The sequence below is a fragment of the Coturnix japonica genome, chromosome 1 (assembly GCF_001577835.2).
Source record: "Coturnix japonica isolate 7356 chromosome 1, Coturnix japonica 2.1, whole genome shotgun sequence".
Lineage (NCBI taxonomy): Eukaryota > Metazoa > Chordata > Aves > Galliformes > Phasianidae > Coturnix > Coturnix japonica.
In genome coordinates this window covers 170,066,472-170,090,930 of record NC_029516.1, presented here as the reverse complement: position 1 = coordinate 170,090,930, position 24,459 = coordinate 170,066,472, and the positions used below count along the sequence as shown (strand labels likewise).

At 39.1% G+C, this 24,459-nt stretch overlaps 1 protein-coding gene across 12 annotated transcripts in view; it reads left to right on the top strand.

Annotated features, from left to right (window-relative positions):
* Positions 1 to 24,459, top strand: part of DLG2 (discs large MAGUK scaffold protein 2) — a 964,547-nt gene that overhangs the window by 112,584 nt on the left and 827,504 nt on the right. For all 12 annotated transcript variants that reach the window (XM_032442240.1, XM_032442236.1, XM_032442239.1 and 9 more), the window contains exons 4-5: positions 944 to 1,089; positions 24,309 to 24,401. In XM_032442240.1, the coding sequence (XP_032298131.1) occupies positions 944 to 1,089; positions 24,309 to 24,401 (239 nt within the window). The remainder of the gene's footprint in view (positions 1 to 943; positions 1,090 to 24,308; positions 24,402 to 24,459) is intronic.

Here is a 24,459-nt window from a genome sequence, read left to right as displayed (position 1 = left end):
GTTTACAAATTCAAAGTGATGGTAAGAAGGCCTCTCAGCAAGAACAGAGGAACTCCCACACTCATTGCAGCTGTCCCATAGCTTTTTAATTTGTAAGTGGCTCCTAAGTTAAATGGTGAAATTAAATATGAAATATAACATATAGAAATATGAAATATAAATTATTGGAAATAATTTTCTTTACCAAAGACCAGAATGGTTTCTGTCTCCTCTGCTTTCCCTGACAATTGCCTCTCGAGAATTATGCCTCCCTACATTCTTTACACCTTAGGTAGCAGACATTGGAGGGAGATACTTAATAAAAGCATAGTATTTTTTAAAGACACTCCTCCCTTAGAAGTTCCAGAGTATAAAGTAAATGTAATCTTTCTCCCTGAAACATGTGAACAGGATATAAAGACCTGATTTCTTACTTTTGACTGAAAACCAGCATTAAGCCACTTCTGAAGTGAAGCAATTGAAGTGATTAGCCCACAAAGTTCTGTATCCCATTTAATCAAAAAATCCCAATTGCACCTGTAGCTGGGCCAGATGTCTGGGGCAGGTATCTGATGAATTTCTATTACAGTATTTTACCCCTGCAAATTTCTAGTTTACTCATCAAAATGATCAGTGACTTATTTACACCTCTGTTATGGTCTGTTCTACCTGTTTAGTTTGGTCATACATATAGTAAGTTTCTTGAATCTTTCCTGATAATTATTATTCCTTTACTTTGAAATGGTTTTAAAGAGCCTCTTTAAAAAATGAGAATGTGCCCTAGAGATCTCATTGACATTTTAGAAACCAAATTTGTGGTTCTCTCTGCTAGAAGTGCTATATGTGTTTATCATTAGGATGTATCTTCAGAAAACATGTAAATATGCATCAGCCAGAGATAAACACCAGGGATTCATTGCTGACATATCAAATAATGTCTTTTACTTTTTCTCTTTACAAACAGATATTCAAGAATTTTATGAAGTGACACTGCTAAATTCCCAGAAAAGCTGTGAGCAAAAGATAGAAGAAGCAAATGAAGTTGCAGAAAAATGGGAGAAGACAACATCTCCTGCTACAGGCCATGAAAATCTTCAGAAAAGCAAAGAGGTAACTAGGCAGATAAAGAATGAAAATATGTATAATGTGTTAGCCTGACTAATACCATGCAATGACTTAAGATTGAAAGAGGGGCCTTAATTAACGAATTAGTTGAAGATATAGAAGATGTATTGTGTTATCTTTCTGATTCTGAGTATGTCCTTCATCCTTCCAAGTGCCATCTGTCAAAGGAGAAGAAAAAACCTTTTCTCATCCTTGGTGTATTTTACATGATACTTGGTATGTGTGATTGCCCTCAAAAGAGAATATATCTCCATTACTTGCAACTTACAGGTGATGTTATTAACACTCTAGTGATTATACCCTGTGTAGAAATTATAATAGGACTTTTCGTGTTTGTGACTGACACTGGGCTGTACTTTTGTGTGGCTCAAGTGAGCATAATTGTCAGCCAAAATCACTTATGTATGAGAAATAGACACGTAGAAGCTGGTTATACAACTTCGATTTTCTTCTGTAGCCAATGAAAGGATCCAAAATCTTTCTTAGAATCATAAAATGGCTTGGGTTGGAAGAGACCTCAAGGTGGTTCCAACCTCCACGTCACAGGCAGGGACCTCCTCATCACCGCTGGCTCTAATCTGCCTCTGCCTAATTCAAGATTATTAACTGAATTAGCAATCTGAATTAATTGTCTAGTCACATGTTTGTACCTCAACAACCAATCTTTATCTTCAAATAACAAACAACCCTCCTCAACCTGCCAAAAAAAAACCCCAACAATGGAAAACAAACCAATAGATTATTTTGTTCTTAAATAGCAAGACAAAAATAAGAGCGGTCATGAACAGCAAAACCTCCACACCAGAATAAAAGATAAGGGAAATTCATAAATAATCCCATTTTTGGTAGGGAGAAGAATTTTAGTAGTTGTCCACAACACTTTCCAAAAGTATCACTATTTATTTAAAAGAGTTTACCTCATTAAAAAAAAAATGTAAAACTCAGGAAAAAAAAATGTAATTATACATGACACATTATACGTAACTCTTTAAAAAGACAAATCATAATTGCAGGGAACTAGAACAAAATTCTCTGAAGAAATGAAGAAATGTATTGTAAAAATTAGTTAGCTAGAGAAGCTTTCATAGTTAATGAGAGCAAGCATTCAGATTTTGAGTGAAATTAGAACAAATGAGTCTTAACATTAATGTAGGTTATATCCCATGAATGATTTAACACAGTCAGTCTGAAGACACTACTAGATGGATGGTCTCCGCCTTTCTTTTCCCTCACAAAGCTGCACATTTTATAAAGTTGCTCTGGTATTTCAGCACGTCATCTCTTGAAGTATCTGAAAAAGACTGTGGAAAATATACTCTCTTTTTATTTCAGTCAAAGGGCTTGACACTGAACCCACCTTCCACAGCTTCACTGCTGTCTAAGGGGTGAGTTCTTGCTTTTATCCAAAGGAATTTAAGCTCCAAATCCTGTTCTGATATTAAAGGAATATATTGGACTAACTCTAAACTTTGCTAACAATGAAAATGATCATAGAATCATAGAATCATAGAATCATTGAATCATAGAATCATAGAATCATAGAATTACGCGGGTTGAAAAGGACCACAATGATCATCCAGTTTCAACCCCCTGCTATATGCAGCCATCAAACCAGGCTGCCCAGAGCCTCATCACACAGAATCACAGAATGACCCGGGTTGGAAGGGACCTCAAGGATCATGAAGTTCCAACCCCCCTGCCTGGCAGATCAAATCAACATCCAGCCTGGTCTTCAGTGCCTCCAGGGATGGGGCATCCACAACCTCCCTGGCCAACTTGTTCCAGTGCATCACCACCTTCTGGGTGAAAAAATTCCTCCTAATATCTAACCTAAACCTCCCCTGTCTTAGTTTAAAACCATCCACCCTTGTAAACAGCCATTCCTACTCCTGTTTATATGCTCCCTTCAAATATTAGAAGGCCACAATGAGGTCTCCCCAGAGCCTCCTCCAAGCTAAATAAGCTCAGTTCCTTCAAACAATAGAAAACTGTTGTTTTGAAACTAGAACAACCGTTTCAATCTAGGAGGCTGGCAGTCAGTGTTCAGGGTACCTTCATTTCTTAATTTTTAGTCTGCCTGTAAACTGTGTAGTGAGAGCCTGAAGAATTCACTCCCTTTGAAAAGCATACCTATATACGCTTTAAGTAATTAGTTGTGGTCAAAACAGACTACAAGTGTAGGCTTTTGTTTTTTCCTTTTCAGAGGACAGCATACTATGAGCAGTTTCAAATCAGAACTGATTAGCACATGCTGAATATGGCTGCTGTACTAATCCCAGACAGTATGTCGTTTTCCATGAGAATTTCCCTATGAAAATGTAGCTGGATAATTTATGACATAAATTCTTATTCGTGGTCAGTTCCTTATGCAAATGGATGGTTTTGTACTTTCCTATTTGCTGTCCTCTAAATGCCCCAAACATGATACAGGCTGGATGAGAGACTCTGGGCAGCTTGGTCTAGTGGTTGGTGACCCTACCTGTGGCAGTGTGGTTGAAACTGGATGAATTTTAAGTCCATTTTCAACCCAGGCCATTCTATGATTCCATGCTTCTATGATAAAAAAAACACCCTTATTTTATGCAATGTTCCTATGCAGTAAATTCCAAATAACATTCATTCAGTCCAGAGGCCAGGCTCTTTTCGTGCCTTACTTTTTACTGAAACCTTCCTTGTTAATTTTCTATTCAAACTGGTACATTTTTTCCCCTGTATTTATGTTCCAGTTTTAATTGTAAGTCAAAAAAAGCAACCAGCTTTCACTGTCCAGGTGATCCCTCCTTTGTGTTGATATATTTACTTTTCCCATATGTTGACTTTTAGCTAATAGAAAACTTTTTAGATTTGATGTTTGCTACACTGTGCAGATTTCCCTTGGCTTCACAGAGATGGCCAGTCTCTAAACCTTCTCTCCTGTCACCTATGCTCACTCTAGTGGCCTTCATTAAACTGATGCTTGACCTTACAGCTTATAGAGTCTGGATCTTTGTCAGTTAATGAAAGAGCCACAATCCATCCTATTAACTCCTGTCATTCTCAGAGGGTGCCTCAGAAGACAGACATGTCCCTGACTCTGGGACAGTGATTTTGAAAAAGCATATTGTGAATTCAGGGAAATTTTTTAGGTTGCCATATATGCCAGAATCAGTTACACCCAGGTTAATATGAATGATACCACAATGTGCAACTGTTTTTAGTGCTCTACCAAACCATGCTGGGATCCAGTGTTAATTACTACTGCTTTTTTGTTCTCACCGCTTTCTTCATATGCCTGTTCCTGTTAAACTCTGTACTGTTCAGGTATTGACCCAGAAGGAGCAGCTGTCCCTCATGAAATCATTAAATGTTCTGATGTGTATTTAAACAACACCTTTGATTCACACTTTACTACTAAGTTCTTTGTTTTATATAAGAATGATAGATGGCATCGGAGTTTCTAGATGCAATATTTCCTACCATCATATTATTTTTTGCATTTCACCCAGTACAGAGATTGAATATATATTGTAATGTATCTGGATCAAAATATTTTCAGTGGGTGGGTGCTAGGGAATAAGAAAGGAAGAAGGATATGTATGACTTTTTTTTTTTTTTTTTGTGTGTGTGTGTGTGTGTGTGTGTGAATCTACTCCTGTTGTTTTCCCTTCAGTAATCCCAAGTTGGTAAAATCCACTTTAGAACCAGTGAAACTGTTCTGGGGCAAATTCACCATTCAATAAATTGTTTACTGGGCTCCACTTTTTAAGGCTCTTACATGTTCCATGCCAAGTAATAAATAGAAAAGTCCAAGAAGTTATCTGTGGTATCAGAACTCCAGAATATAGGTCTGAAGAAGCCCTAAAAAATCATGCTGTCCATTCTTTTGATGTAAGACAGATCAACTGTAATTGAACAGTTCCTAAAATTTTTGTCTTGCTTGTTCTTTAAAACCTCCCATTATGGAAAAACCATAACTTTTCCAGGTAATTTATTCCCTCCTGTCCTGAAAGACTTATTTTGCAGCATGTAAAAGCACTGCTGATAAAACTTTCCTTACAAAGAAGTTATTTACTTGGAGTCTTCTCCAAGGATGTGGGAAATCCATATTCCCTTCTTAGCCAGAGAAGTGTGAGTAACGATGCTTTTGCTATCCAAGACAGTTCACTAAGCATTGCACCAGCAGATATGATTTTGCTCTTTCTTGTTGCAGTGTTTCCAGCTGATGTGGAATAATCCAGTCTTTATTGGGACATAATACTGACATGTGACTCTACTGCTTCAAGGTTAACTGGATTTGCTGTAGAGAGACTTTTCTTTGTTTTTTGTTCTGATTAGTATTTATGTATTGTTTATTATATTTTCCTGGGCATATCCAAGGGTGGAATCCTCCATCCTCAGCAGGTGCCCCATCATCAGTATTGAAGAGCAATAGATTCAAATCCCTTCTTCCTGTTTTTCTCTCATCCCTTCACTACCATGATTATTCTGTTATGCATAAAGCATAACAGAAAATAGATACCTGATTCAAACGCATAGTGTATAGGGCACTACTACAGGAGCTTTGTTTTCTCTTACACTTTTTTGGGGGAATACTAGAACAAGCAGGATGCTGCATTCAGCTCAAGGGTTGATGGCACATAGCAGACAGTGCGTTCTGAGACTGCCTAATTGAGGAGGTTTGCCAGCAACATGCAGTCTGTGGATGCTGATAGTGCTCAGGCATTGAGCTGATTGATATGCTTCAGACACGCGTCTTTAGGAAACAACCAGATGCCAAGTAGCTACCTTGAGGAGATGGTTGTGGAGAGCCAACACTAAGAAGATAACGTGTACCCAGAGGTCTGAGGATCCCTACCACTTTTAAGCTGAGTCATTTCAAGTCACAGTAATAAAATGCCTGCATTGGCTTAAACCAAGTGAACATTATATTGTCCGTGTAGCAGAAGCCTGGAGCAGATGCTCAGGGAGGAGTAAGAAAGGGGCATGCATCTATAATAGTGTTTTAGCCATTTTGCAAATCTAATCTTAATTTGTTTGGACCAGAAGCACAGAAAGCATTCAGTGTGAGGAAACTCAGCATTACCTTATTTTATAAACATTCAGCACAGTATTCACCGCAGCTAGCATGCTGATTGGGGATGTGCCCAATCTGCTGCTGGAAATCATGAAGACAGGATTTGTTTGCAGTTTGATTGCTGCCAAAGAGCCTCATTACTTCATTGTACCAGAGCTGTATGACCAGTTTTCACAGCTTGAAAGTGTGTTCTTGAAATGAGGGCTCTTAAACTGTCCCCATTGGTGAAAGGGCTGATTTATTTTTTCCCCTAGGAAATTTAAGATAGTGATTCAGCTGGATATGGTTTAAGCTGAGGTCTTCCACTTATCAAAAGAGTGCTTTCACCCTACCCACTTACAGACAAGGCTGGGGAACGGTGCTTGCTTCTGCTGTCAGAGCTTTGCAACTGTGCAGCTAAGATCAGCTGGTTCCTGGTGTCTGAGAAGGGGTGTACAGGGCTGAGCTTGGTTCATCTGCTTAGCAAATGGTCAATTGCCTTGGAAAAAGACTTCTTCCCTTTCAGAACACTGCATTGTGTTGAACAGTCTCTGGATAAAGGATGCCTCTCCCTTAAAAACTGTGTAGATAGATGCAATTAAAACCGAGATGCTCTGGAAATGCAATAATGGAGAACATAAAAGTACCTAGATGGAGGTATCCATCTGGTAAAACAAAAATTGAATTGCTCTGTGACAACAGTGCTTGAAGCCAGAGGCGTGTGCCCAGCTCCAGAGGCTCATTATAAGTCATAAATTTAGCCTTGTTTTAACTTCTGTTCTTGTTAGCTTGATGTCCACTGCTTCATATTTCTGGTCAGCAGTATTTTGACCTTTATTCAGGAGGAAAATTGAGGTAAAGGAGAAAAACAGTTGGCTGTCAGTCTTACATATAAATCTGGCAGGTGAAGGTCTGCTTGTCCCTGTACCGTGGCATGGAAAGACTGTTCTTATAGGGCATATGGTGCAGACATTTTCAGCTTACTGAACGAGAATCATTTGCAATTTCTCTGCAAGTTTGATCATTGCACACTGATTTCACGCACACAATCTCCATTCAGCTTAGTGTGATTTCATCGCTTCAAGACAGTCTCCAAAGATTCCAGCTTCCCATTTAATTCCTCTTGTTCTATGCATTTCTTAGGTTTCATAGCTCGTTTTGCAAAGACAGTCAAATGCAGCATGCAAAATGAATCCTCCTATGCCTGCTTGCTTTCAGGAATGCCTGCTATGCTTGTGCTCAGCTTTTATAAACATCATAATTACTTCTCTGTCCTTTAAGTCAGCTTGTTAAAAGTTCCATCAGTAAAACCCTTACTTAAAAATCTTCTGCACAGTGCAATTATCAAACCATTAATCTGTTTCACACTGGCAGCTTGTCTAAAAGACTTAAAGATGCAAGACCCTTCTATATGTGCATATAAAAAATCAGTCTCTCTGGATTTTTGGTTTATTTTCTTTTTTTGTTAACTGGGTGTATCTTGAATAAAGCTGCACCAAAGCTACAAATTATATGGTTTGGTTTACTCCTTTACTCCCAAGAGCCAAATCGGATGTCATTAAGTGATATTTAATATGCAAAAGCCATTAGGTATGATCAACAATAATGTTTCATTGAAAAGGTTCAAGGCATTCAATTTTATGTGAGTTTTTTCTCTAGATTTAGCTCCTACAGCATACATTTATCTGATCAAATGCAATTTATTTCTGTGGGTGGATTTTGTGCCTTAGCCAATTCTGTTTGGCACTGCGTTCTCCTTCAAGAAGACAGAAGTCTTTTTATAGGGTATGTTAGTGGTGACATCTTGGTTCATGTATTTCTGCTTTATGTCCCTTTTGCACCCAAGAATATGTAACACCCATAACTAGATATTTGTTAAAACAAAGCTGGACCTTGACTTCATGGGGATATTTTTAGAAAATATTTTGACAATTTTATTTGTTGTGCATTAATAGGAAGGTATGCTTCATTTGCAGAGATTATTTTATGCACTTGCCTTTTCAAGTGCTTTTATAATGTTTAGAAATGGGTAACTGCAAAGTCACTGTGTTATTAAAACATTATTTATAAGTAGCTGCAGCTAAATGTCTTACCCACACTGGATATCCATGCTGAGTCTCTATTTATAAATTTGTTATTTGTTCTGTAGCTTGTCAATAACATGAGTGCCAGCGCGTCTGTTAAATGTCATCTTAGACTTGCTTCTGAGCGTGTTCTAATGTGGTCAGTTAATGTTTTCATTTCAAACCAAGAAGTTATACAGATACAGAACAGTGTCATCCTGTGGGATAGAAATGCTGCAGAGCATGGGATTCTCTCCTCCTTATCTCAGATTTCTACAGAAGGAGAATTTTTAGATGAGGACCTGATGCTGAGAGTATAGCTATGTGCGTGTTAGGCATTGGCACAGGCTGCCCAGTGAAGTGGTGGAGTCACTGTCCCTGGAAGTGTTCAAGAAATGTGGAGATGTGGCATTGAAAGACATGGTTTAGTGGGCATGGTGGGGAATGGGTTGACAGCTGAACTGAATGATCTTAGTTGTCTTTCCAATGGTAATGATTCTATGACTCTATGATTCTTTTTCTATGAGTTTATCAATGATGGCAGCACAGCACCACCATGCTATTCTCTCACTCCTACTCCTTGATGGAACAGGGGAAGAAAATATGATGAAGTAAAGGCTCCTGGGTTGAGATAAGCAGCAGTGAGAACTAAAAGCAAACTAAAAACACCTTTCCCCAACCCACCTTCTTCCACCTCTCTAATCTGATGTAAAACAGCTTTGGGGCTCTGCTCACAGAGGGCAATCCTGCAGCCCTCCACTACCAAAACTATCCACGTAAGGCCAATACAATATGTTGTGTCATTTCCTAAAGATCCAGTCTATGTCCCCAGTTCTTTGTCCCCTAGACAGACATACTTCCCCTTCTGCCATCAACTTGTGCTTGAAAAGCTAGACATGATCATAAACAAAGCCTTTCTTTTGTTGCCCTTGCTTATTATTTTAATATCAGTGAAACGTTAGTGTGCCTTGCATGAGATTTTAGAGGACTCAGTGGTCTGAAATGTCCTTTCTGACAGGGAAGTTTTATTCAGTTCAACAATTGTTTCCTACTGGAATTAGTGGGAGGGTGAACAGAACCGGGACCTTGTAATTAAACACACTAATTTAGCAGTGACAAAAGAACCACATCCTCCATAATGTTTATTTTTTTCTCACTTGTATAATATGCCTATCAAACAACCTCTATACAGTTTCCTGATCTGGGATTTGTTGTTGCATCTGCAAAGGGTTGGGAGCAGGCCAGAACATCTGCTATGGACTAGAAACAATAATTTTCCCCGAGGAAAATATGGCTCAATATTAACCACTTCTAATTAAGCAGTAAGTCTCCATTGTAATAAGAACTGAGGTCAGGCTATCGAGTAAATTCCACTTTAGGCATCAAAGTAAAAATGGTAGATATCATAGCCTATATATAAAAGTATCATCTAGTATAAAGAACTCATAATTTTACCTTATTTTATCTTCTTTTCCAAGATGGGTTATATTGTAACAAGGCCTGTTGTTGTATCAGAGTAATATTCTGAAAAAATTACTTAAAAATATTGGAATATCCCAACAGGATTCTACCACAAGCTAGCGGCTCCTCCAGTGTATATGTGATATAAGTCAAAGTTTTTAGTAAGATTCTGGGAGGTTATATTTTTACCACTTGCAAAAACAGATACATCAGCTCTTAAAAATATAGTTCTTTGCCCTGTAAAATTGTTAAGAGTTCTGTAAAATTGATATTCAGGGATGACTCTACACTAGTTAAGTTTAGCTCTAAAAATATTTCAGAGCAATTTGTCTTACTTACACATTTATTAATTCTGATCATTCACCAATCTGAGCTGCTAAGCCAGAAAATTGACTGCCCTCCATGTGCAAAGGACATGGGTCTCTATGGAGAGTTTTAAGAGACCATTATATATTTCTTTTGTCTACCAATGCTTCTTTATTAAAATGTTTCTTCAATAATTCCCAAGAATAAAGGAAGATATTACCCCAAGACTTCTGAATTGTATAAAGATCACCCTGAGAGTGATTTCTTGGATAGGTTCATATATCAATGCTTGGTAAGGTAAATATATATGTAAGAGAAAATATCCTTCCTGCTTTGTTTAGATTTTTATAAAGTGGGACAGGTAGTTGCAGGTTTTCACAAACAATAAATACGATCCCAAAGGCAACAAACTAGGAAATGAAAGCAAAACTGTCAACTCCAAAATCTCATTTTTTCTCCATACTTTATGTGTATAATGCAGTTACAAGTGACATGACAAAGAACCACAAGCCTCTGTGCATTTTCAGCTTGTACATTTTATTTATTTGTCCGTTTAACTATCAAGCTGTTACAGGTTATGGCGAAAAGTGCCCCAGTTTAGAGGACAGAAACAAGAGGCTACTACTTATTTTCTATCATAGGATTTAGGTGGATCATGAATAATGTTTTTTGGTTTTTTTTTGTACATCTTTCTGTTCTGAGAAGACATGGCTTTCACCCTTATCAATTCTACTCCTTCCTAAAAAAGGCCTTTAGGAGCATGTTTCTTTCTCCTATGCAGTCCATATACCAAGCCAAACAGCCTTGAATGGAGATCACTGCCTGAGCTTATTTCTGTAACAGTGTTTTTCTTGCTGTTGGAAGCCTCTGTTGACTTCCACATTTCCATATAAAAACCACTCTATTTAATCTCACTTCAAGAGCATGCCATTGCCAGTATCAATTCTTGTACCTTTTTGTTTGTTTGTCTGTTTGCTATTTACCTCCACACACTTTCCTTACCTTTTCATGACTTTTTCAATAAGAAACTATCCTGGAACATCATGGAACTTTTATGAAACTGAGGAATATCTCCACAGCACAGGAACTCTGCAGACAGAACTGCATGACTGTATAATTTCATCATTAATACTGTTTTTGTCCCATAGGATAAGTGGCTGCTGCCATAACAGCCATGACTTTTTTGACATTCTCCTTTTGATCAGGAGAAAATTTGCTTGTGCTTCTTCAACTTCTGTCATCTTGTAGTGAAAAGGATAGTTTGGTGCTGTGTATAGCTAGCATAAAGGAATGGCACTGCGGCTGGGATATCTGCAGCCTCACCCGTGGGTCAGGGGCTGATTCCCAGGCCCCAGAAAACTGATTTTACAGCTGAGTTATGAATATGAATTTTTTAATATCCTTTTAAACATCGGGTGCCGGAAGAAACTCAGGTTCAATGAAACTTGTTCTTTCATTATCCTGCATAGATCTATACAATTATGTTGACAAAAAAAAGTAATGGTTCCATGTGAATTTTTTCAGTAGTCCAGCCTCTGCTTGGCTGAACATATCTTCCTGCTTTTTGGTCAGTTCAGCCTTTATATTGTATCATAGAATCACAGAATCATCTGAATTGGCGGAGACCTTTAAAGGTCATCTGGTCCAACTCCTCTGCAATGAACAGGGACACCTACAGTTTGATCACGGTGCTCAGACCCCCACCCAACTTGAGCATCTCCAAGGATGTAGGTTCCACCACTTCAACAGAGGATATTTTATAACCCTGCTTGTGATCAGCCCATTGTTGCAGCTGCATGAAGTTTATTTGCTGAAAGGAAAAATCAAACTTTTGAAGGTTTTCCAGGTTCTCCAAGTTCTCCAGACCTTTTCACAAGCATAGAGGAGCCTACATGAATTTCTTAAACACTGAGCCGTGTAACTGCATTTTTATTTTTTGCTTGTAGGTCAGTAATTTTAGGTAGTTATCTGCCTTAAAATGTTCTGAAGGAGACAACAGCTGTACAAGCTAAAAAAGATTAAATCAGGAGCAACACATTTAGTGGATCTGAAATCCCTTTTCTTGGAAAAGGCTTTTGAAACTGTGGAAACAGCAATGGCCAGCATTAGTTATTATTGTTTTGATGAGATACTAAAATAAGTTTGCTCTCAGTGTTTTGGAATTCGCTAATCCCAAGGAGAAGGACTAAAAGAACCTGCTGAGAGCTTTCAGGTCATTCTTTACATCAGACTGGTGTCTTCTCACTGTTTGTGGTGTCGTGGTACTTTGTGGAAAAACAGAGGTAACAAAACAGCTTTGTCTCTTCCTAAGGAGTAGGAAGATTCGTGAAAGACATATGCCTCCACTTACGTAATCAGTTGCATTTTTATTTATTTTTTTCCAGATATCCTGTACTTTTTTGACAGTAAATGCTCCCAGGGCACCCAGTTGCGTCTTTGCTAGGTCAGCAGAAAACTTGTATCTAGCTCTTTCAGTATGAAGGATGCTGACTGTGCTGTTGCTTGAAACAGCCAATTTTCTGCAGTTACATTCATACTTCTTAAAGCTGTTTCATAACTCAGTGTCTCTTTATTCATAAGTTGGCTTCCTTGCTTTCATTCCCACTTAGGTAATGTGCCTGTCACACATATCTGTACTCACACTGAACATTTCTGTTACTTTTGAGAATTGGAATTTGTATATTGCTCTTCAGTCTCAGTTTATGGTGACCCTTGGACCAGGATCAATAGCTCCTTGTGTTGATGCTCAGTTCTGTGACAGCCATTGCAGGGGCAGGAGGCTGGTCTGACACCCTTGCTCAGTGCTGAGCAGAAAGGGGGGCTGAAGCTTGCTCTTCAAACTGTAGTGAACTTGAAAAAACAAGAGACTTCAAGCCCAGCTTAACAGTGTTTTGTTGCAGCCCAGCCAAACAGTGGTAAAGTCTTGCATTGTCTTTATGAATTGTGACCAGATTGCTGGTCACAAATATATGAAGGAAGTTTCCTAGTTCACCACATCCAGGAAAACAGCCAGTGTGATGTTTCCAAACTGAAATGACATGACTGATTGCAGCTGTTTGCCTTAATAGTGGAAAATGTGTTTCTACCAGTAAGCTTTGAAGAGTGTGATACTAGAATTGAATGTGGCTCCTTGGAACACCTCTTGTGAACCCTGTTTTACTCAGTGCTGCACAAACAGCTATCAAGAAGTTGTCTTTGCCTAACTTAAGCTTTGATTACAAGATAGTGAAATGCAAAGCTGGCCTTGTGATAATAACACAATAGGTTACAAAGAATGGTATGTATATACAAAGAATAGCAGAGCTGTGTGCTGTTGGCACTAACAACCATCAGTGTTTCTCCAAGGCTTCAGAATACAACCAGAGCTGGAACTGGAGCCCCTGCTAATGAGAACTGGGGTTGCATAGGTGTGATTCCTTCTATTATATCTGTGTTCCTTCAGAAGGGCCTCATACTGCTTCCCTGCATGATCCCTACTATTTTCTTCTCTCAAAAAAGCTTGTTTTGTTCCTCACAATTTAACTAGAATATAAAGTTGATAGAGGATATTTCAAGAAAACATTCATCAACAGTGAAAATATTTTCAAACAAGCTTTTCATCCAACATTCCTCTAACCCATATGTACACCTACACCTGAGTCAGTCAACTTGATGGCACACATAACCCAGCAAGGAACAGAAAGACACATCTAGGCTTCCTAGACACATTTCTAATGCATGAATCTGCAGACAGCTTTAGTGTGAAGTGTTGCAGAGTCAAATACGGTTCTTATGGGACTGAATTTGATGTGTCATTTACGATCCCCGTCTACTACTGTCATCTGGACCATGGTGTCATTGTACTGTGACAAGAGCACTGTTTCTCAATTACAGAAAAATTAGCTTTCGCTGGCAACCGTGGAGAGTTTCTTGTGCCTGTAGAATCTCAAGGGAGACATGCAGGAACAACATGGATGATATATAGTAGTATATATAACAGGAGTGTTAAATGGACTCAGAAACATCCCTCTTGCCACCCTTGGCACTGTGTGCTATGTGAGACGTTTGCTTCTCTTCTCCTGATGCAGTTGCCAGTGTTGTTTATTTAGTGCAGTTCCAGCTGCCCTCACACATCTACACTTCTACAGCCACAAGCTCACAGAAACTGAAAACCCTGCATGTTCTATAACTTTGTAATAATCTTTCTCAGTGACTAGCATTAATAATTCTTGTAGTCCTCATATGAAAGCACAGGTTATGCCATCTCTTCACTAGACAGTGACAGAACCTTATCCAGTATTTAACTCATGACTGTGGTCACAAAACAAATTGTTAGGCACCTCCATGGAGACCCAGCATTCTGCAAAGCATCTAGGGAATATTTGTTTTCCCTTCCACTTTACATTCTCTTCTGTTTATCATCACTTGTTGAACAGGGTGACGTATTCTGCAGTTTAATGACCTGAGTCATTCCATTTAACTTACTTTTTAAGTCCTTTTCCATTTTTATATATCTACGTGCAAAGCATTTTGGAATGCTCTGTAGGAGACATGGTGAATGAAGAGAAGTGGCACTGAATTTTGCCAAAGGTTTTGTTTAGCTGCAGTATGTATTTTTGCATGTCAGCATGAGTATATGTGATTGTGCAGCTCAGCAGAGCCATGACTTGGCAAGGCAGCCTGCCAGCAGAAAGACAGTCACTGCTTACTTCCCCTCCCTATGGCTCTGGCCAAAACAAATACTCTTTATACTAAGGTTTAGGATGCTTCCAGCAAAACTGTCAAGAAGGAAAAGTCATTACAGTATTCTCCAGGGTTTTGATTTTGTGGCTATTTCTTCCTCTTTTTCTTTAATACTGGCTTAATATCCTTGCATTAGTGTAAAATACCTTTAGTCTTCCTAAGTATCACTTTGTGACATATCAGTCTTGCTCTCAAAATGGGGCTGGTTTTATTATGGCTATTAAGTAGACTGACTTAAATTTCTGGCAAGGATAAAAACCACCACCACCACCACCAAGAAACCCACCATAGAGATTTTCAGTTAATCTCAAGTGAAATGTGAGTAGTTTTCTCCCCTTTATTTTCTCTAGATGTGTGTATCAGCACAAAGAAAGTGTGTGGGCCAGTGTTGGAGAGTGGAGACTGGTTTCTGTTCTTGCATCTGCTGCGGAACTGCAATGCATTATGAGATAAATCAGAACTCAGTCACATTACCTGAGTAACTCTCTGTTTAAATGTATTTCCTGCAATGTTATCGTGCAGCGCCCAGAATGTTCCTCTTTTTTTGAGATTGTTGTAACTGTATTATACTTGCATATGTATATGTATATTCTTATACGTATGCATGTGGGTTGCTTCAAATAGAATGCCTCCTATTAATTTACATAGAGACTTCAACAGATACAAAGAGCATGATAACACTATCTGATAGAGCAAATTATCAGCTATAGAAATGTTTTTTCAACAGTCACCACCACTATCTGTGCTTTTTTGCTAGCAATGAATAAGAGCCTGCGTGCCATGCTTGTAAAAATTGGCACCAGTGGAGGTGACCCACTGTTGTTATCATTGCTGAAATGCACCACCTCATTGTGCTCACATCCTCTGTTTGGTCTCCATAAACCTTCAGGAAGCATTGACGAACGTCAGAGGGTGTCATTTTTCCGCAAGGAGGAATTCAATCACACACCTTTGCTTCATACACACTTCCATGTCAGATGCTATTTTGTCAGACTGCCCCTCTGCTGCCATCTGTCACACAGCAACAAAATGTAATGAAATATTAGTGGGAAGGTTCAACCTCTACTGCCAACATCCGCCTCTGACATTGTAGGCCAACATAACACAGTATGAGGTATTACTTTCAGAGTCAACCTTGTATATTATTCTTACTCTAACATAATATGCATATAAGGAGGAATAGTATGATCTAGTTTAAAATCCCTTCTCAAACCAAAAGGAGAGAAGCTGTCTGTCACAGCAAAAAATATTGTGCTGAAGATTGTCCTGAAAACTGTGTGGTAATGTGTACGCACACTCTTGCTTCTCCTGAAAACTCAGAGGGATACAGTCCACTGAAAGCAATTGCCATGGCTCTCTTGGCTGAAGGAGAAGCTATCAGAGTTAGCTCTAAATGAAGAGCTTTCCCCAAAGGCTAAGGCCATCCACAAGAGCCCTAGCTTTGGTTCTTCTCCACCTATATTAAATTCATGAATCTCTAATCTGAGGTCACCCCATACTAGCTGTATGGAACAATGATTTCCAGTCAGTTCCTCATCTTGCAGTATAATCACAGAATAACAGAATTGTAGTGAATGGAAGGGACCTCTGGAGATGAGTTTGCCCAATCTTAGTGCTAAAGCAGGCTCCCTAGAATAGGTTACACAGGACAGTGTCAAGGCCAATGTTGTATATCTGTGGTGGAGACTCCACAACCTCTTCTGGTAACCTGTTCCAGTCACTCACAAAGTAAATTTCTTCTTTATGTTCATGTGGAACTTCCTGTGTTCCAGTTTGTGCCCATTGCCCCTTTTACTGTTGCTGAAAAGAGTCTGGCCCTGTCCATCTGACTCCCATCTTTTCAATATTTGCAAACATTGATAAAATCCCCCCTCAGTCTTCTCTTCTTTAGGCTGAAGAGTACCAAGTCTCTATCGGAGATGCTTCAGGTCCCTAATAATCTTTGTTGCCCTCTACAAGGTGACTCTCTACAGCACTTCCCTATCTTGACATGAGAAGCCCAGAACTGAACACAGTACTTCAGATTTGGTCTCACCAGGGCAGCACTGAGGGGGAGGATCACCTCCCTCAACCTGTTGGCCATGATTTTTTTAAGGCACCCCAGGACACCATTGGCCTTCTTGTCCACAAAAGTACATTGCTGGCTCCTGGTCAACCTGCTATCCACCAGGACAGGGCTCCTTTTCAGCAGATCAGCCTCTAACCTGCCTTGATGTTTATTCCTCCCCACATGCAAGACTCTACACTTGCCTTTGCTGAACCTCATCATGTTCATCCCTGCCCAAGTCTCGAGGGTGTCCAGGTCTTCTTGAGTGGCAGCACAGCCTTCAGGTGTGTCAGCTGCTCCTCCCAGCTATGTATCATCAGCAAACTTGCTAGGGGTGCATTCTACCCTATCATCCAGATCATTGGTAAAGATGTTGAGTAAGACTGAACTCAATACCGATTCCTGGGGAATGCCATTAACTACAGGCCTCCAACACTGTACCACTGATCACAAACCTCCAAGCTCTGCCAGGAAGCCAGTTCTCAATCCACTTCACTGTCTGCTCTTCTATCCCACACCCAAACTCATCCACAAAGATATTATGGGAGGCACTATCAGAAGCCTTGCTGAAATCAAGGCAGACAACACCCACTGCTCTCTCCTCATCTACCATCTGGTCATGATACCGCAGAAGGCTACCAGTTTGGTCAAGAATGATTTACCCTTGGAGAATCCATATTTTACGGATAATACTTTTTTCTTCCACTTTGTATTAATTAAGGGAGTCTCTCCTATTATGGTTGTTTCAGGGAGCCAGCTAGAAATGCAAGATCAGCAGTTAATTAATTGCAATTTAATTGAAATGGGTCCATTTGAGGGGGGAAGTAAATAGGCAATTGGAGGCTCTGCTACACTGCACTGCTAACTGGAGCAACCAAAGCAATTGTGTGGGTTTTTTTTTTGTGTTGTTAAAAAAAAAAGAAAAAAAAAAAAACAACAAAAAAACTGCACTCATGCAATACAAAATGACACAAGAGAATAAATGTATCAAGTTGTTATGGCAACTGAACTATGTGGGTTGAAATTTATGTATCCAGAACTTCTATGTAAATAAAATAAACATTATTCTTGCTAATTAAAATCATGCAAATATTATTTAATTTAAAATTATTTGTCATGTTTTCCCTTACAATTAATGACTTAGTTTATGTTTTCTGCTTGCAAGATTTTGCATTTACTTCCAGCTGTGGTCTGCTTGAATTTTCTGTGCAAGGTTGTGATTTTGCTAATACGTGTTTAAATGCAGAGAGACTCTACTGGAGCAAATGAATAAGATTTATGCAGATGGGCACAACTGGAATCAAACCATGTGCTTTAACATGTTATTCTTACTGCAGCTGACTTTACTGCTCAGGGGACTTTTAGCAGGTGTCATCACTCCACACTTGAAGGGACATCCCTGCAGCAACAGCTCTATCCTTCCCCCCAGCTTGACACAGTGCACATGGAGCTCACACCAGAGCCCATTTTCTGCTTATAACGTACATTTAGCTTCCAAGATGCTGCATGATAGCCAATTCTAAATGAGTAAATGAGTATTCATTAATTATGTTCAGCCTTTTAATTTTTCCAGTCCTTTTCTTCAAGCCTTCAAGGGAATTCAGCAATAGCTTCTGTTTTATTTGAAAGAAATAGATCCCAAATTACTCTTCGCGTTTCACATTCTTTATGTGCAGCAAAACACAGAGCAATGGCTTAGATATAAGGCATGTGAAGAGTGAGACTCAGGATCTGAATGAATCCCATTGAGCTGAAGATTCAGGGAAAATTTCTTTACTGAGAGAATGGTGAAGCCCTGGCTCTGCTGCCCAGAGAACTGTGGGTGCCCCATCCCTGGAGGTGCTCAAGGCCAGGTTTGATAAGCCCTGGGAAGCCTGAGATGCTGGAGGGCAACCAACGCCTGGAAATGAGTTGGAAGTGGATGGTATTTAAGGTCTCTTACAACCCAAACCACTCTATTTTTCTATGATTTTGTGATTTTATGATCGCATGAAGTTAGGGCCTGACCTTTCTGGAAAGACATCGGTGGCCCTGTAGCTGTTCCTGAGCTCTGACATTCTTTAAGTCTGTCATAAAATCTTCTGAAAGGTTGAATTTAATCTAGTTAAAGTGGAACTGTAAAACTACTAGAGTAAAATCAATATTACTGCGGGATTCATGCTTGCTTCTGAATTCAGTAACTTTTTAATTAAATATTTCAAATGCTTGTCATGCAATTTGTATGGTAGAATTGGTGCCCAAGTGCATGTTTTTCTTTTTTTTTTCCCATTCCCATTTACTGGTCATACTGGGAGAACTGTGCAGAAGGGACCACAGGGAAATTCTTACAGAAGCTGTTCCATGAGACCCAGTAGCATTCTGCAATGTCATCCTGAGCTGGGATAGCTGTAAGGTCTGATCTGTGGCAATGTGGTCTGGAGCAAAACTCAACATCATCAAAGTGTGAACCAGAAACCTTACCATGGAATCAGATCTTCGCAAAAGCATTAAAGACATGCTTTTGCAAAGGTCTTCAGAAATGCTTGATTAGGCAGCATCCTTCCTAAAGGGTTTTGTGGGTGAGAGGAGAGTTCTGCTATATTCTTTCTGGTCTGAAATTTAGGCCTAGCAAGTGAAACTGCCTGGCTTCAGCAGGATTACATTCCTGATTTTAGTTTCCAGCATTGCCTGCTCTGGGATTGAGTTTTAAGTCATCTGTGATACAAGTAAAAGTTAATTCCTGCCAAAAGATTGCCAAATGCCACTGCTTCCTATAACAAGGACTATAAGAGGCATAGAAATAAAACTAGCACGTACAGAAGAAAGCAAGCAAATCTCACGGCATCTATGGACTTTTTCTCCTTATGACATTACGAAATTAGGAAAAGCTCTTCAGGTCCACAGTGAGACTTTGTTTCCCAAGAGCCAAAAGTGAGAGGCTCACAGTACATTTAGGAGAGCTGTCAGCTCTGCCTAGGTACAGCAGAAAGGTGCAGTCTTTGGTGGATGGTCACAGAAGGAGTTCCTCCTGTTATTGGCACATTGAAAAGGATGAACTTGACCTGCATTCTGTTTCAATTCACACATGACTTGAGTAGAGCACAAGATGGCTACAAGCTGGCATGGCGGCAGGTTCTGTACTTTGCTGCTGTCAGTGTCCTGCTGTGCAGCACAGTTCAGCTCAGGTTGCTTCCTACTCCAGCAAGCTGCTAAATGAATGAATTAGTTTACATTGGTGTCCCGTAAAATCAATAACTCCAGCATATGTTACGGTGTATTTTAATTTCCCTCTGCAGCTTTTGAGATGTTCTAATGATTTGTTTTAAAATGCTTACTTTCATAAAAGTTAATTAAATAAAAGCAGTATCTCTCAGCACTCCATATTTCTGTGAGCATACGATTATCAAGATGATAGATTTCTTGACAGATATTGGCATCCACAAGTTAACAGATCCCTGTTTTTTATGCTCTCTCTTACTATAACTCATTTGAAGCAAGCTGGGAATTTATCTATAAGCTCTTATGGAGCTGGAGCAGCCAGAATCAGTCTCAGACCAGCTTCTGATGTGAATTTTTCTCTCTAAATGTATGCAGGAGAGCATTCGCTGAACTGGCGGCTGTAGAAGCTGTGTTGAGTCCTTGAACCCTAAGGCAGCTGCAGTTATCATCATCATAGAATCATAGAATGGCTTTGGTTGGAGGGGAACTCAAGGATCATCAAGCTCCAACCCCCACCCCGTCATAGGCCGGGCCACCAACCCCCACATTTAATACTAGACCAGGATGCCAAGGGACCCATCCAGCCTGGCCTTGAACACCTCCAGGGACGGGCCATCCACAGCCTCTCTGGGCAAATGTATTTAAATATATATTTATAAGTAAACTTATATCTGGGCCCCATATATTTGGGCTTGTGGGCTGTGACTCCCACCAAACGTTTGGTCACTTTGCAAAACTGATAAGCCTTTCTAGCCATAGGTTGGTACGTACGTTTGGTGGTACATAGGTCGGTACATATGATTCTATGTGTCCTACTAAACAAACAAATACAAAACAACAACAACAACAACATATAGGCGTGTATTTAAACAAGTTCAAAGCTGTCACAGCAACATCTGAGATCATGGAACAACAAGATGTTGTTTGCACATGTGTTTCTTATTTTTTTCTTAATCAAAAAAAGCATTTCCAAAACAGCACTTTGTTTCTAGGCATAAACATGTGGTAACTACTGTGGAAGGTTATATATTGATATATCAAATATTAAAGCTGGATCCATATAGTAGACAGGAGTATTCCTCCAGTCTTTCAGACCTTGTCTGTTATAGGAAGGCTCCTGTGGGTAGCCTTGGAAGCCTCATATACTGTAAGTGCCTGTGAGGACAGATGCTCCTTCTGGCTGGTTGCTGGCTCAGACATGAACTAGAGTAGGCTGCCTGCTGAAGGTGGAATCAGTGACAAGTCTTTCCTAATCCATAACTAAACCCTGGCAAAAAAAAAAAAAAAAAAAAAAAAAAAAAGAAAAGAAAAGAAAAGAAAAGAAAAGAAAAGAAAAGAAAAAAGAAAAAGCAAATCAGCAAGGTTTTGTTGTCTGTTGACAATTGTACAAGTCTTGATAAGCTACAGGAAAGATATATAAACACAGAGAAGCTTAGCTGAGCACTGTTAAAATTAGATAGAATTTAAAAGGTAGCTAATGTGATTACTATTTTATTAATAAACATTTAAATAATGCTGTAAGTTTGCACAATGAGAAACACATTGCCCTGAAGAGATTTCAGTCTAAATAGTCCATGTTAATTACAATCTAAATAGATTAGCATTAATTATAAACAAAACTGGAAGATTGCTTTTGGTGTGATCTGCAATTCTCATCATTACCATCCATGTGAGCTAAGTTACCAGATCAAGTTTTAATCTCCTTTTGCAAAATTTATTTGTAAAATCTCCTTTTCTGACAGACTTGGAGAGAATAATAGTTTCTTTTGTGATATTTTCCAAATACCAGCCTTCTAGATAGGTGTTTCTGATAAAAAATAAAAATAAAAATAGACTTTTGCCAGTAGTATTAACTCAAGCTTGAAGTCATCATTTCCAGAACCTCCTCCAAGATGATATGAGCATGGGGCATTTGCTGCACTGCGTTTGCACTGTGTCACCCCAGGGCAGGCAGTCGTGCTTCTTTTGGTGATCTCCATGGTTCAGCAATAATGAGGTGTTGCTAAAATTCTTGTTCTGCATGAGCAGGCAGCTTTCGTATATACTGAGTTCAAATACATTTCTGAGAACATTATGCTTGTTGGTTAGCCCTAAAGGGCAGAGCAGATGTATGTCAAGAATAAGGGACTCAAATCCAAGAGCACTAGTTTTTAATAAAACTTTTACAAGACACAGCAAGATTCCTTTTTGCCTCTTGAGTTATACAGTCTTGTTTATATCAAAGCACAAAGCAAAATGACTATTGGTTTTTGTATGGATTGCTACGGATTGTGTACTTTGTTCAAGACTGTGAACCATATATTATTTTGCTAATGTGTATTGAACCTTAAAATGTTGGAACAGAGAGATGTTCCAGATTTATTACTCTTACTCTTACTGGAGCTATTTGTATCCTCCTAATGTCCTTGGTTTACTGTTCTTCAGAATTAATCCATGATTCCAAGGAAAACAATTGAAACATTTCATAGCACTTCATGACATTGTTTAATGTTCTTTCAAAATACTGCTTTCAGCTAATGATGATAAATTTGAGGGGGAAAAAAGTAAAATATAAACAAACTGAAGTTGTTCCTTATCCAGTTTTGCAGCTGCACCCATTTGGTAAATACTATTATACAGACTACAGTTTCTGCTGGAAATTTTCAAGAAGTTGAGGAGTTGCAGAAGGTGAGCTCCTTCAAGGATCAGAGTCTGATGATTAGAGGAAATAGACAACACGTTGATTTGCATGGCTCATATTGTTAACACTTAGGTCAGACAAAGAAGGCAAAGATAAAATGAAAAATTGTTATGCGTCCTTCTCTTCCCCTTGTAAAACCAATTCTCCCATTCTGAAGGAAACATGCAAGTAGTTGCTGGGTTTTTTGTAGGCTCTGAGGCATGCTGTGTTCAGGTCTTTGCTCTCTTATATAACTTTGGCTAGGTTGCCAAGCTTTCCTCTCCAGATTGCAAATGTAAAATACACAACACTCCTGTGAGAAGAAACAAATAGTACATGCTTCTCCATGCACTGCAGACATGTTAGAGAGCCTAAAAATTGAGAGAAGACATGTGTGGAGTGCTGTGCACTCATGTGTAGCTGCTGGGTCTGATCCAATACAACATTTAAACACATTCTCGACTGGAGCACAAGCCTAATTCTATTGGTTGCACTGAAGTTAAAAGCACGTGTCTAAGTAGGTTGCTGGGTTGGGGCCAGCGTTCGGTCTTTTGCTGGATGGAGCCCTAAATAAAAAATGTAGTATCAGAAGAGAAAGCATTTGTACATGTGGATGTGATTTGGCTGTTTCTGTGGCACAGGCTTGTTGTTTTCAAAATTGTTCTGGCAATGGCTAGTCTATTTAAAAGGCTAACATTTTCTTGCTGGTTGTGTTAAAATTGATTGCATTCCTGGTGAACAAGCTAAAATAGATGGGCCTAAATCGCTGCGAGTGTCTGTGATGCTCAGTGCCAATAGATTCAAGAGACTGAACTCTGTTTGAATTCACTCTGCTTTCCTGTTCGTGCTCTTGCAAAGTGCCCAGAAATTTTCTGAAATCCAAGACAGTGGCAGTCATCTTGTTTCAATCAGCAGCTAACACTTCAAGCACACTTTTGCAGGGAAAAACGTTGTAAACAGAGATGTCATATGTAATATTTATTGCCCGAATGCAACATCTACAACAATGCATTTTAGATTTCCAGCAGGAACATTAAATAAACAAATAAATAAATAAATAAATAAATACACCCCTTTTACTATGCCTTCTGTAGAAGATATAATTGGGAAAAATACTGTGCAGTGGTGTTTTTGATGACTGTTTGTAAATGATAAAAAAATTCAATTTCTGTAAACAGAGCAAAGTTAAAAAAGAAAAGCATTCTAATCTTTAAAGATTTGCAAATACGCATGCTGTGCACCGGTGTGAAACCCTTTCCAAAATGTCATGAATTAGAAATGAGAAAACAAAGCAGGTAATGCAGTTGGTGCTGTAATGAGATCTGCTCCTGCAGCTCCTCCAGATGAGAACCCCATTACCATCTGCAGGCCTTTTTGGCAGGGCACCGATTTCTGTTCTTATCTTTATGTTCTGATGCTGAGAGCTGCAGAGAAACCTGAATGCCTTCTGAAGTCAACTAGAGATTATGATAAGCATCAGCTTGTAGATTTAGACAATTAAGACATTCACACACTTCCACGAGTGTGGCTGAGATAAAACCCAGAAATTTTGTATGACAAAACATTGAGTTGAAAATCTCATGTATCAACCACCTGAGGTTTAGCTCAATTCAGGCTACCCTTCCGTACGTTCACTCTAATCTTTACATTTAGGTTTAATAGAATTAAATTGTATATATCAGCTACTTTATTTGGCATTTCCCTCCCCCCCTTTAGGCTACAGCTTCCAATGGATCCGAAGGATCTGGGCAATCTCACAAGAAGGAAGACCAGACTTTTGGAACTTATGCGGTAGATGTGAAGACAAAGGTATGGCCCAGTATTTCATGATGGAGAATTAAATCTTTATTTGGTTGAATTTTGCTGA